Here is an 11,784-nt window from a genome sequence, read left to right on the forward strand (position 1 = left end):
ATAATCCAGGGCAAATACTCGGGGCTATTTTACAACAGAGCAGTGCTATACCTGCAGGCTAAAGAAAACCCTTGGAAAATGACCTCTCGTCTGCTCTTTCCATGCCAGAATAAGATCGATCATTTAATTTTCCTACAAGGGATTTATTATGAACTGCATCAGAAGTTTCAGGAATTTATAATTACAGTTCTGTTTAATACAGAAGGAAAGGAAAACATCCTCTGATTACCAATAGTCTCCGCAGGAACAGGTGCCTTCCTTAGCAAACCCACCAATCATAACATTCCAAGAAAATGGGTTTCTCTCTTCCGTTTTCTCAAAAAAGAGATAACCACCACCTAAATCTTGGTGTTTTGCATACATGCATACAAGCTTATAAGCAACAATGAGGTCATGAATGATGCTAGTGCTTGTTTTGGAATGGCTACAGCAAAAGGAGCTGAGAAGAAACAGGTTTTCAGTTTCGTGAATCAGAAAAGAGAGGTTAATAAATAGAAATATCCTGTTTTAACTGTTTATGAACCTAAGTTGTAAGCTTGTAATTACATACTGGTAGATACATCAGACCCACACCGCAAACTACACGAGTATATGAACGAAGAAGATGTAAGATGGTCCAGCCTATCACGCTTTGGTTGGGAGACTAAGCTCATATGAGCCTATCTCATTGTTATTTTATTTATTTGGAATTATTTATGTTAAACAGTTTGATTTAATGGGTCGAGCCCAATAACGAGATGTTTTAGGGTTTACTATTTATATGTTCCTCTGTCATTTTGTGAGACTGTTTTTGATAATTAATGAAAATATTGCAGACTTTGCATATCTTTAATCTCCTTTATTCTCTTCTTTAGCTTTCTTCTTTCTCTAAAAGCTTCTTTCTTTTCTTGTTTTAATTTTATTATTTATTGTCCCGCATCAAATTTGATATCAGAGAATGGCTTTTAATTGTTCTTACAATTAAACGATCCATATGTTTATGCTTAACCCTAAATCCGGTTTGATCTAAAAAAAACATATTATTTTGATTACAAAAAAAAAAAACATTGTTCATCATCAACGACAGAGATTTTTAGCAGCGACGCATCAGCCAATCACAGCAGCAGACCCACCACCGAGAAGACCTGCACATCAATCCCACAGAGCGATCGACGATTCTACATCAACACCGATCACAGCCAACGATCACAACCAAGACACAAGTACAAATCGATTTACTGCCTTCAACAACCCACAGCTTCGCAGCCACAGCAGGTCTTTGTCTTCAGTAACCCAAATCAGCGTTACAAATCATCTGCCACAACCACCATTAACTCGCACCCTCCAGCAGTAGCACCAGCCGCAACGCCACCATCCACAGTGCCTTCGCCTTCAGCAGCGACAACGGATCAATAGGCCCCCATCCAGCAGCGATACCACAGACACCACAGCCCCTTCTCTCGCACCGCCAGGCACAAGCAGAATCACGAAACCTCGTTTCTTGCGCCATCACCGTCAGCAGCGGCAACAGATCACAGGAGGTAGGGAAGAAGAAAACAGAAGCTCGCAAAATAATTAACCCTACCACGTCACTTGTCACGTCAGCACTCCGAGGCAACATTTGCGTCATCAACCACGTCAGCGCCACGCCAGCACTCCGAGGCAGCATCTGTGTCATATGCCATGCCATCCTTCACTGCTACATCACCTGGGAAGAAATTATTTTACCCATTGAATATCATCGTTCATAGTATGCTTTTACACTTGTTAACCAAATTTAGCATTAATATTATTCTTTGTGCTTGCCCATAAATAAGTTACATAATCCGCCTCGCAAATTTAATTATCTTAATTTTGGGCTTATTTATTGGCATTGAGTATCTGATCCTCGTAATTAATTGTGGAGCTTGGTTAAATTCGTGGGAAAACTGAAACATTGTGTTTGAATTACTTGTGCGCATTTAGAGGACTTACATTACTTGCTTGCGAATTTTCCTGGTTTAATCTGTCATTACTTAGTCTCCAAGATAAAAATATATATATATTTTTTTAAAAAAAATATATTAGCTATAATTTTATTTTGCGTTTTTACTTGCAAGTGTTATTTGTGATCTCAATCTTAGGATTAAGTTTTGCATGTATTTACGTAGTAATCGTCTAATACACAATCTAAAAGTCATAGCTACCATGGACCCGAACTCTAGTAATGTTCTTAGATATATTCAAGAGCAATTACAACTTATGCGAACGGAAATGAGAAACATGTCCAATCAAATGAACAAGGGAGATATACAGAAAACAAAAATTGTGAAAAACAAAACAGAGATATTTTCCATTCAATTTTATTTTATTTTTTTTTTCTTATTATTTTTACTGTGCTTTAGGTGAAAAGGGAGTTGAGATTTGGGTTTTTCGGTCCAAATTATCTGAATCCTGATTTTTCATCTACCAAAAGTGACTGGAATTTGTTATAAAGGGCGACACATCGTCAACCCAGGTGGACGAAGACGCGCCATTTGCCGAATTAGAAGAAAAAAAAAAAGCACTTCTAGCCAATAGAGAAGGTGTTCGGACCTATCCTTCTAGGCCAAGCAACGCCTAGTCTTATAAAAGATATGCTTTTGTAAGAATAAATAAACAACGAAAAGAGATTTTTTATCAAAGAAACACATTTTTTTTTCTATTGAATTTAAATTTTTATGATTATTTATTTTAGTTGCTATAATTTCTTATTCAAATAACAATAATAATGCTGTAAATAAAAAATCAGTTTTCATCCCAAAAAAAAAAAGCATGAATAAAAAAAAGGAAATTTAATTGAAAATATTCTAAGAAGCTGAGAAGAAACAGGTTTTCAGAGAGGTTGATAAATAGAAATGTCATGTTTTAACTGTTTATGAACCTAAGCTGTAAGCTTGTAATTACAGACGAGGGAGTTCTGTTGAATGGCTGTTCTGACTTTCTGAGGAACTTGGTGGCAAGATCCTCCAATTTATCTCCCTTTTACTAGCATCCACCTTGGCTCTAAATACCAAGTACTTCGTTTAAGATGTTCCCCCTTTTTTTTCAACGCAAAGAGATCTAGCTGGTGCAGTAAGGCAGCAACAAAATCACCAGGGAAAATTGGCAAATACTTTGGGAACCAGAAGGATTCGGAAAAACTACTAATCATAATTGATTAAAGAATGGCATTCGTTACATTACACGAGCAGAACTGAAAGGAACCACCCATCTTGAACCCCAAATGTGTAGTTTTGTGCCTCAATTTACAATCATTCTGTTAAGCTTCAAATTACTAAATCCCAAGATGGGATCTATTAACCTAGACACAAGAATCCTCTGCCAGACCCTTTCCTGCAGCCTTGCAGTTTTCAATAATAACTCAGGACGCCGATGGTACAGAATAAAGATACAAATAGGCAGTCATTGCGGAGACAAATGAAACACGGCCAATGCTATTGCTGATTCAGTTGAACAAGGGGTGACCGTGGTATTAGAGATGGTTTCAGTTCTTTCTCCTCCAATGATTCGTATGAATTATTTTCTCGAAATTCCTCGAGAAGATTTTCCATTGGCATTGCTCGAAGTGATTCAATGGTCCCCTTGCTAGGAACATCCGGCTCACTTCTCACTGGTGTTGTGCCTGTAGACTCATAATCCTGCAAGCCAGATCAACATAATTATCAAGTGAGTGTAATTATATTTTGTAGGAGGCCATAATCCAAATTGCACATCAGACTGTTAAACATAAGCATTAACAAACAAGATGTAAATTATTACAAGATAAGTCTCTCCAGTTTTAGATAGCTGTAACCCTGTTATTCGACATAAACTTTCAGCTACAAATATTTCAAGAACATTTTCATGTATTTTCTCCGTTTATTACATGTCTGGCAACTCAACAAGCAGCCCCCCTTTCATTCATCCATCCATCTATCCCACCTACAGCATATACCACTGACACAACAGGCATGCCCATAATATGACTAATACATATTGCATCCAAATGAGCTTAAAATTTAGTTATTTGAAACCTGGTAGCCGATATATTTCCATGACCAGGCCCACTAGAGCAACTCAACACGTTTTGAGACTAGAGTACGCAATTTAAGAATTCAAAACAGCACATCAAACAATTCTAATACATAGATTTGTCAAAATTTCAACGACATTCAAAGCAAAATCATACACCACCCCCATCCCCCCTACTTGAGTAGAGGTTAGGTGTGCTAAACCAAACCAACTTACCATATATCGCTGCTCAAATGTTTCATGTGCTCTATCTTCGATAGCTGCAGATTTGCCAGAGTGATCCTCTCTGAAAGTCTCCAGTGCATTTGCATGGGCTTTAACAGCATCCAAGATCTTAGATACAGATCCTCGCTCCTTGTCTGACACTCCTGTAAACACATCCATGTCAACATTAATTCTACATCCCAAATCATAAAGTAACGAGTGCAATGTGAAAGTATGTCAACATACACTGATCCTCAACTAGTATGCATACCTAAATCTACATGCACGTGATAAAACACCAGCTAAAACAAGCCAGAATTCTCTTCGAAGAAGAATAACTTGTAGACTAACTACAATAAACACGCAATCATTGTTCCCCAAACTATTTATGATGATTCCAAAATTATGCTTCTACATTTACCGCAGGAATGGGGAGTAGAGAATTGTGAAAAACAAAACAGAGATGTTGCAGGTTTGAAAAGTATAATGTAAGACATTCAAAATCATTGTAACATTCTCCATGAATCACCAAGAGTGATCCTTATACAATTTATCTACCAAACATCTCGTATTTCAGTGAAATTTAAAATGATGTGAAAGGCTGTGATTATCGTTGAAAAAACAAGCAAAAGAAAAGTGAAGACACAAATAAATTACTGTCAATGCGCTTGAGGATATCTTCACTATTATTTGCCACATCTTGCTCAGCTGTAACCCGCGCAGAATCAACCTCAGCATCATGCTGCTCGAAGCTTTCCGATGCATTTCTGCACCAAGGCGTTGAAAGGAAGAAAGGATGAATTTAAACAAAATGATGATATGACTTAATGAGGCAACTGTGAAAATGAGATGAAACAATGAAAGAAGGGTACAATCAAGCTTGGCCTATGCACTCCATGACAAGAGCCAAAAACATGACACCCTGATCCATACTAACTGGAGGTGGATTCTCAGATAAAAATGCACTTGTGGGTTCTTTGAGACAGTGGATGTCAAGATTAACTACATATCAAAAATATTAAGAGAATGTGGCATTTCTACCTTGTAAGCGATACCAATTCAGAAACATGACTAATTCCCATCTTGTTCACAGAGTCATGTGTCTTCTGCCAATGCTTGAAAGCTGATCCAGCAGTACTTACACTAAAGAAAATAATAGGGAACCAATCAACAAAAGAATAAAAGATATTGAGTTCAACCACCACTTGCAGAAGACTTTACATACCATTGCTGTAAGAGCGACTCCATCCTACAATGTTTGGCAGAAGAATAATCAGCAACATCCTTAGCACTGTCTTCTGCCTTCATGGAAAATTCATGCCATTTTCGTTTTGCATCTGTTGACACACACTCCATTGAAGAAACGTGTCCATCCAAGAATGCCTTGTTTCCAGTTGCAGTTTCTCTAAGATCAACAAGCCTTGCATCCACCTATTGACTTAACCATCAGCATCTTAACAATACAACAAACAGGAAACTATATCTGAGAAAATAATGTAACAAACCAGCTCTTTTTGACGCTGAAGGTGGTTGGAAACCAGGTTATTGATATCAGCAACAAGCTTCTCAGTATCGGTTTTTGATTGCTCCTGCATAGTTGCTTTCAGTTGGTAATGCAGAACAGGACATATTCACCCATGTGTTTAATTTCTTTACCATGCCTCACCTCATAAGCTTCCTGAAAATCAGTAATATTTTTCATTTGAATGGCATCAGCTTGCACTGCATGATTTTCCAGGCTTTTGCATTGTTCCAAAATCTTGTCAAGAAATCCATTCATGTATTCAGAAACCTCCTTTCTTTTCTCGCTACTGACAAGGAATCGCTGTTCAGTCCACATGAAAACAAAATTACAAAATAAGAAACAGCAAAAGATACAAGGAATTTAAAACAAAAGGAATAAATTGAAAGATCAACCAGGAGAACACATCTGACTAGGGTTGGTAAAAGTAGCAAACTACATGTATACATTTAGAAAACAGTAAATGGGGTTATTAGCATCTAATAAAGAAAGTATAAAAGCAAGTTACAGATGAATTTCAATGTTTAAGGGATAATATTGAGATAAAAAAAAACTGCAAATAGCAAGTCTTATTGAAATTAGCAGCTGATACCCAAAACAAAATAAAAATTAAAAAAAAAATACAAGATAAGATCAAGGATCAAACCTGACGCATTTCCCTGGCAAAAAGAGATACTTCTCCCTGGTGAGTTGAAAGACTATTCTGGAGGTCATCAAATATCGAAGCCGCTGGACCAGCCTCTGATTCTAGATACTGATTTGAAAAGAAAATCAAAGGAATACATAAACGTCTCGGATGATAGATACAGATTTGAAAAAGAAATCAAACAAATACATAAATGTTCGTGGTATGTCTAAAGAAAGACAAAATGGTAAAACAACCAACCCAAATAATTGAAACCTACATCTTTAATAGACTGTGTGCTGGAAGAAGCCATCGAAGAAATTTCCTCTAAGCCGGCAATAGAGCTGGCCTTGTGCAAACGGACAACATTTTGCACTGCCTCGATGTGAGAAATATACATGGCCCTCGAAGCCGATAATTTCTTCTTCAATTCCTCAATTGACTGAAACAAAATATCAAGCATGTATGAGGTGAATAAGAACAAAACTGGGGAAAATGAAATCAAATCAATTAAATCAAAAGTACTGTGACAACAGATAGCGAAATCTGTAAGAAAAAGAAAATGGTAACCATAGCCTATCAATTACCTTATAATGCATGTCTAAGAAGGAATGACCAAGTTCCTGAACACGCTGAAGATGTTCATTTTGCTGAGATATAGACATAGATACCATGTTACATAGAGAAACAATCTGTTGGGAGAGCTGCCCTCTAAAATTGTTAACCACTGATCTGTTATCAGAACTCAATTTATCTTCTCTACCTGCACAGCATATTGTAGATAGTTACAACTCTCAATTGCATAACAATAAAGTTGACTGTTTGAAACCAAGTCAAGGACTACATACCAATCTTCTGAAACAAAGAAGCATTGTCCTGAAGTGCTTTCTCCAGGTCAGATCGTAAAACACAAGCTTGATGAGCCAGAGCATTCTCTGTTTTGAAAATTCATCAGCATTATTAATACATCAAAAATAAATGAGTAAAAATTCAGTAGAAGAATAGTCAATCATGCCTGCTTTTCTCTGCTCAGATATGATAAAATCCCTCTCTTTCAAACCATATCGACACTTCTTCAATTCTTCTTCAGTACACGTGAGCAATTTGATAGTTTGATTGAAATTTTTCTGCACGTTTCACCCATTTCAAGAAAGTCAATTCAAACATAAGAAACATTCTAAACAACAAACCAACCCAACTCACCTCAGCGGTACTAAGTTTGCTGCTCAAATCAGAACATTGGTGAACCTGGGCATCGTACCTATCTCGCCACTCCTCAGATTGCTGTTTGTAGCATACCATAGATTGTTCTTGTAAATTTCAGTTTCATACCAACGAAAATAATAAATCCACAACTTCTGTAGAAAAATTGCCACAAATACTTACCTTCTGATGGGTTTCTATCATAACTCCCATTTGTTCTATCTGATCAGCCATGGCCTGATCACAATAAAGACATGACATGAGCATAAAAACTTGTAGTATAAAAGAAATATTCAATGGCCTAATGTAGGTAATATGTATAATTGCAGCATCAAAGCTAATATGTAAAAATGGGGAATGAAGCGATACCTTTCTTTCACTTTCCTCCTGATAGTATCGCTCCTTCGGCATATAAACACCATTTTTTTCACGGGCAGCATAAACCTCTAGACAAAATGCCAAAGATTATTTAAATTCATCAAACTAAAGCAACATGAGTTACCAATGGAAAGTTTTTTGTTTACTACCCCTGCAGATTCAAAGCATCTCACCTGCCTTAAGTCTTTCAATTTCTCCATAAAGGTCCTTGATAAGAGTTGTTTTCATCATCTTTTGGTTGACCTACGAACAGCCACAGCAAAATTTATGAACTCCCTAACGAAACTACAAACAACTATTTAAATGTTTAATAATATACAAAGCTACAATAAGCACATCTAAATTAAATAGGAAAGGCAAAAATACATAGAGTTGCCATATCTAAACTCAATCCGATAGGTCTTCAAGGCAGAAAATATATAACATGTACCTTTCCATCACCAAAAAAAAATTAAAAAAATAGAAGAAGCAATGTTTGTACAGCTAAATCAGACATAAATGCATGCCACTTGAGATCTTAGCATCATTCCTCATAGTAAAATTTAAGTTTAAAAAAAATCCCAGGTGCAGAGCCCACTCAAACAATTGATATATTAGGGATGAGCAAAAAAACCGATAAACCGAAAAAACCAAAAAAAAAATAACTGGAAAAACCGAATCGAAAATCACAAAAAAGTTTCGGTTCGGTTCGGTTTTCAAAGTCTAAAACCGAACCGAACCGGTTCAACCAGGCCCACACTTAAAAAAAAACAAGTATAAATAGGACGTTTTTTAACCCTAAACCTAAAGTAGCATTCCTAAACACAAAACCAGCAAGCCCTCCCTTTGCCTTTGCTCTACATCTCTCAATTCTCTCCTTCTCTGGATCTTAACCAGCAAGCCCTCCCTTTGCTTTTGCTCTCTGCATCTCTCCCATCCCTTTGCCTTTGCTCTCTGCATCTCTCAATTCTCTCCTTCTTTGGATCTTATCCAGCCCCCCCCCCCCCCCACAGGCACACACACAAACACTTACTCAATAAACCACAGACAGACTCCTCCTCGACTTTTTCTTATTTTTCATCGAACTCGAACACACTAAATTTTCAACTCAAACGAGCTATGACTCGCTCATAGGAAGCTTCTTCAGTTGCTATTGAAGCTTTCATGTGACAGCAAAAAAAAACGAGGCAGTCCTTTACATGCGAAAGGTTATGCCGTGGCTGATGTACAGATTCTTGATAAGGATTGGGTTGCTAAAAGCAAACCCTTGTTTTGGCTTGTACAAATTCTTGATAAGGATTGGGTTGCTAAAAGCGAACCGAACCGACCGGTTTGGAAGGGAAAAAAACCGAACCGAAATTAATCGGTTTGAACCGGTTTTCAGTTCGTTTCGGTTCAAAAACTTTAAAAAAAAAATTCGGTTTGGTTGTTTATTTTGGTCCAAAACCGGACCGAACCGAAAATGCTCAGCCCTAATTGATATGCAATAGTATACATTAGCTTGCATAATAGAAGATTTCATTCGAGAATTACATTTGTCAACAATGGGAAAAGAACAAAAGCTAGTAAACTACACCAAGACAGTCCCCCACCCAAACTGTATCAAGTCATAATGAGCTTTTACATATCAGATGCATATATTACTGCTATAGAAACCTTTGGGGAAAGCAAACAAATCTATTCAAAATAACTAAAATAAAACAAGACTACTAACCTCCGGCTTATTTCTTATATTCTTAGCCCTGTGCGCATAATCCAGTGTACTCAATGTCTCTTCCAGGCAATGAACAGCTGGTGATACAGTTGCTATAATACATGTTTTGGTTCTTCCTCCAAGTGAATCACGAAGTAGCCTGGTAAGCTTGCTATCCCTGGAGCAATTCAAACAGGTAAATAGAAGTCAGAAGAAAATCAACATAAGATATGGCTTGGGTAGAAGGATAAACCTGTAAGGGATATGCCCAAGATGCTCCACAAGAGCATTAATGACTCGCCCCAAAGTAAGTAGACTTTTGTTGATTTCACCAGCTTCTCTTGCACGACCCTATTAATCAACAAGGATTACAAAGCATCAGATACTTATAAATTTAAATTTAACTTGGCAATTCCCAGAAAAAAAAATCATATATAACAGATGGTTTCAGAATAAGAATGTATACCTCTCTAGCACCTGAGCGAGAAATATTTTCTGAACCAGCTAGATCCACCAAATTCAACTTGCCACATTTGATTAGTTCTTCACCTTCAGGTGTTGCTTCCTTGATATGTATTGTAATAGAAAAGAGAGAATGCGACCGACTGTGAAAAAAGATGGATTCTTTATATAACAAGAACTTTGTAATCACCCCCTGAGCATTAAACAGTTAAAGAATTATCACCTCGATTGCTTGTTCAACAGAGTTTCTGCTGTTCGACGCTTTGCAGATCCTCTTTCTAGAAGTGTGAATATCTCAGTCGCACTTGCAACTATTTCCTCCTCTAAACCTCTTACAAGAACCCCACCTTTGCCATCCTCCATAAGAGGCAACTGCTTCTTTTGCTTCTCCTCCAAAGAAATTCTAGAAATCTCCTCAGGAGCAAGCAAATCAGTAATCTCTTCATTGTACAATTCTAAGAAAGTGACCTTCACGCTGTATTCTGCATTTTGGCCTTCAAGAGTATCGAAAATTTGTTGAACTGCTCTCGGTATGACCCCGGCTTCTGAAGGCAACTCTCCATTAGGTCCACTCTGTCACATTTTACATCACACGAATAGATCATTAACTCATAAATTACACAATAAAACATCTAAAACATCAAACCGACATGTCCATTAAATATTTCCATAAATTATACCTTCGATCTTTTGCATTCACCTTCCATGGTGTAAGTTTTGCCTGTACCAGTTTGACCGTATGCAAAAATGGTACAGTTGAACCCTTCTAAAACTTCATTCACAATTGGCACCACTGCTTGTTCATAAAGATCCTTTTGCTGTGCTGAAGGACCAAAAACCTACATTCATCCAGCATTAACAAAATTATCATATTTTTCTACAGACAAGGAAATCGAAGCAACCTACCATATTCAATATCAAAAAATAAATTATGCAAACCACAAAAACATCATAAATACCCCAGTAGATAACAATTCAATATACAATTAAACATGACTTCGAAATTAGATGTACCAAGAGAACCCAATAACAAACACAGGTAGTGAATCTGTCACTAACAACCGCAAACTTACAAAATCGAACCCTAAAATCACCAATCTCCACCGAAAAAAATGCAGGATCCACTGAGTTAATTTCCAAGTTTAAAATTTAAATTAAAAGGTATCTAAATAAACAGAAATAATTTCAATTTCACCTTATCGAAAGTGAAAACCCTATCGATATGTTTCCCTGCGATATTCTGTGAAACCGCAACTTCTCTCTGGTAATCATTGCAGGTCACCACTTGCGGTGCATTATTCCTCAATTCGTCCTCGCTAAACGGCCTAACAAATCGCCACCAGAAAAAAAAAAAAAAAAAAAAACGTTCAACACAAATTCAAATAAATGACTAATTTGAGTCCATAAAACCCTAATAAAAAGTTTACCTGCAACGAAGAAGCACTTGCACGTTAACGCCTTTCTCTTTCTCGTGGCGACCTGACATCTTTTGCTTTCTTCTCCTTGATGAATCCGAGAACGGAGAGAGAATCGCACGTGTTTCTACTGTTAGATCCAGTCCTCTGTATTTCAGAGAGATCTCTTTATCGATCTCTCTTCTCTCTATTCCCTTCTCTCTGTGTGTGTTTGTTTTGGTGTGTGAGAGTGTGAAGGGAGAGCGGGATGCGGATGCGATTTGAATTTTAAGACCCGCTCGCTTTGAAAATC

The 11,784-nt window shown here is 37.2% G+C and overlaps 1 protein-coding gene across 1 annotated transcript; it reads right to left on the bottom strand.

The window, feature by feature from the left end:
- Nucleotides 1-3,130: 3,130 nt before the first annotated feature.
- Nucleotides 3,131-11,784, bottom strand: LOC7492246 (kinesin-like protein KIN-5C). The gene is made up of 23 exons (XM_024603085.2): nucleotides 11,505-11,784; nucleotides 11,273-11,402; nucleotides 10,758-10,916; nucleotides 10,301-10,650; nucleotides 10,082-10,220; nucleotides 9,869-9,966; nucleotides 9,637-9,793; nucleotides 8,117-8,186; nucleotides 7,935-8,011; nucleotides 7,749-7,802; nucleotides 7,566-7,646; nucleotides 7,378-7,489; nucleotides 7,211-7,297; nucleotides 6,950-7,125; nucleotides 6,643-6,804; nucleotides 6,384-6,491; nucleotides 5,882-6,040; nucleotides 5,721-5,804; nucleotides 5,441-5,646; nucleotides 5,257-5,358; nucleotides 4,873-4,982; nucleotides 4,228-4,379; nucleotides 3,131-3,638 (listed from the first exon to the last, which is right to left on the bottom strand). Exons 1-23 carry the CDS (start codon nucleotides 11,561-11,563, stop codon nucleotides 3,435-3,437), a joined length of 3,036 nt encoding a protein of 1,011 aa, XP_024458853.1. The 5' UTR covers nucleotides 11,564-11,784; the 3' UTR covers nucleotides 3,131-3,434.

Source organism: Populus trichocarpa, chromosome 6 (assembly GCF_000002775.5).
Source record: "Populus trichocarpa isolate Nisqually-1 chromosome 6, P.trichocarpa_v4.1, whole genome shotgun sequence".
Taxonomy (NCBI): Eukaryota; Viridiplantae; Streptophyta; class Magnoliopsida; order Malpighiales; family Salicaceae; genus Populus; species Populus trichocarpa.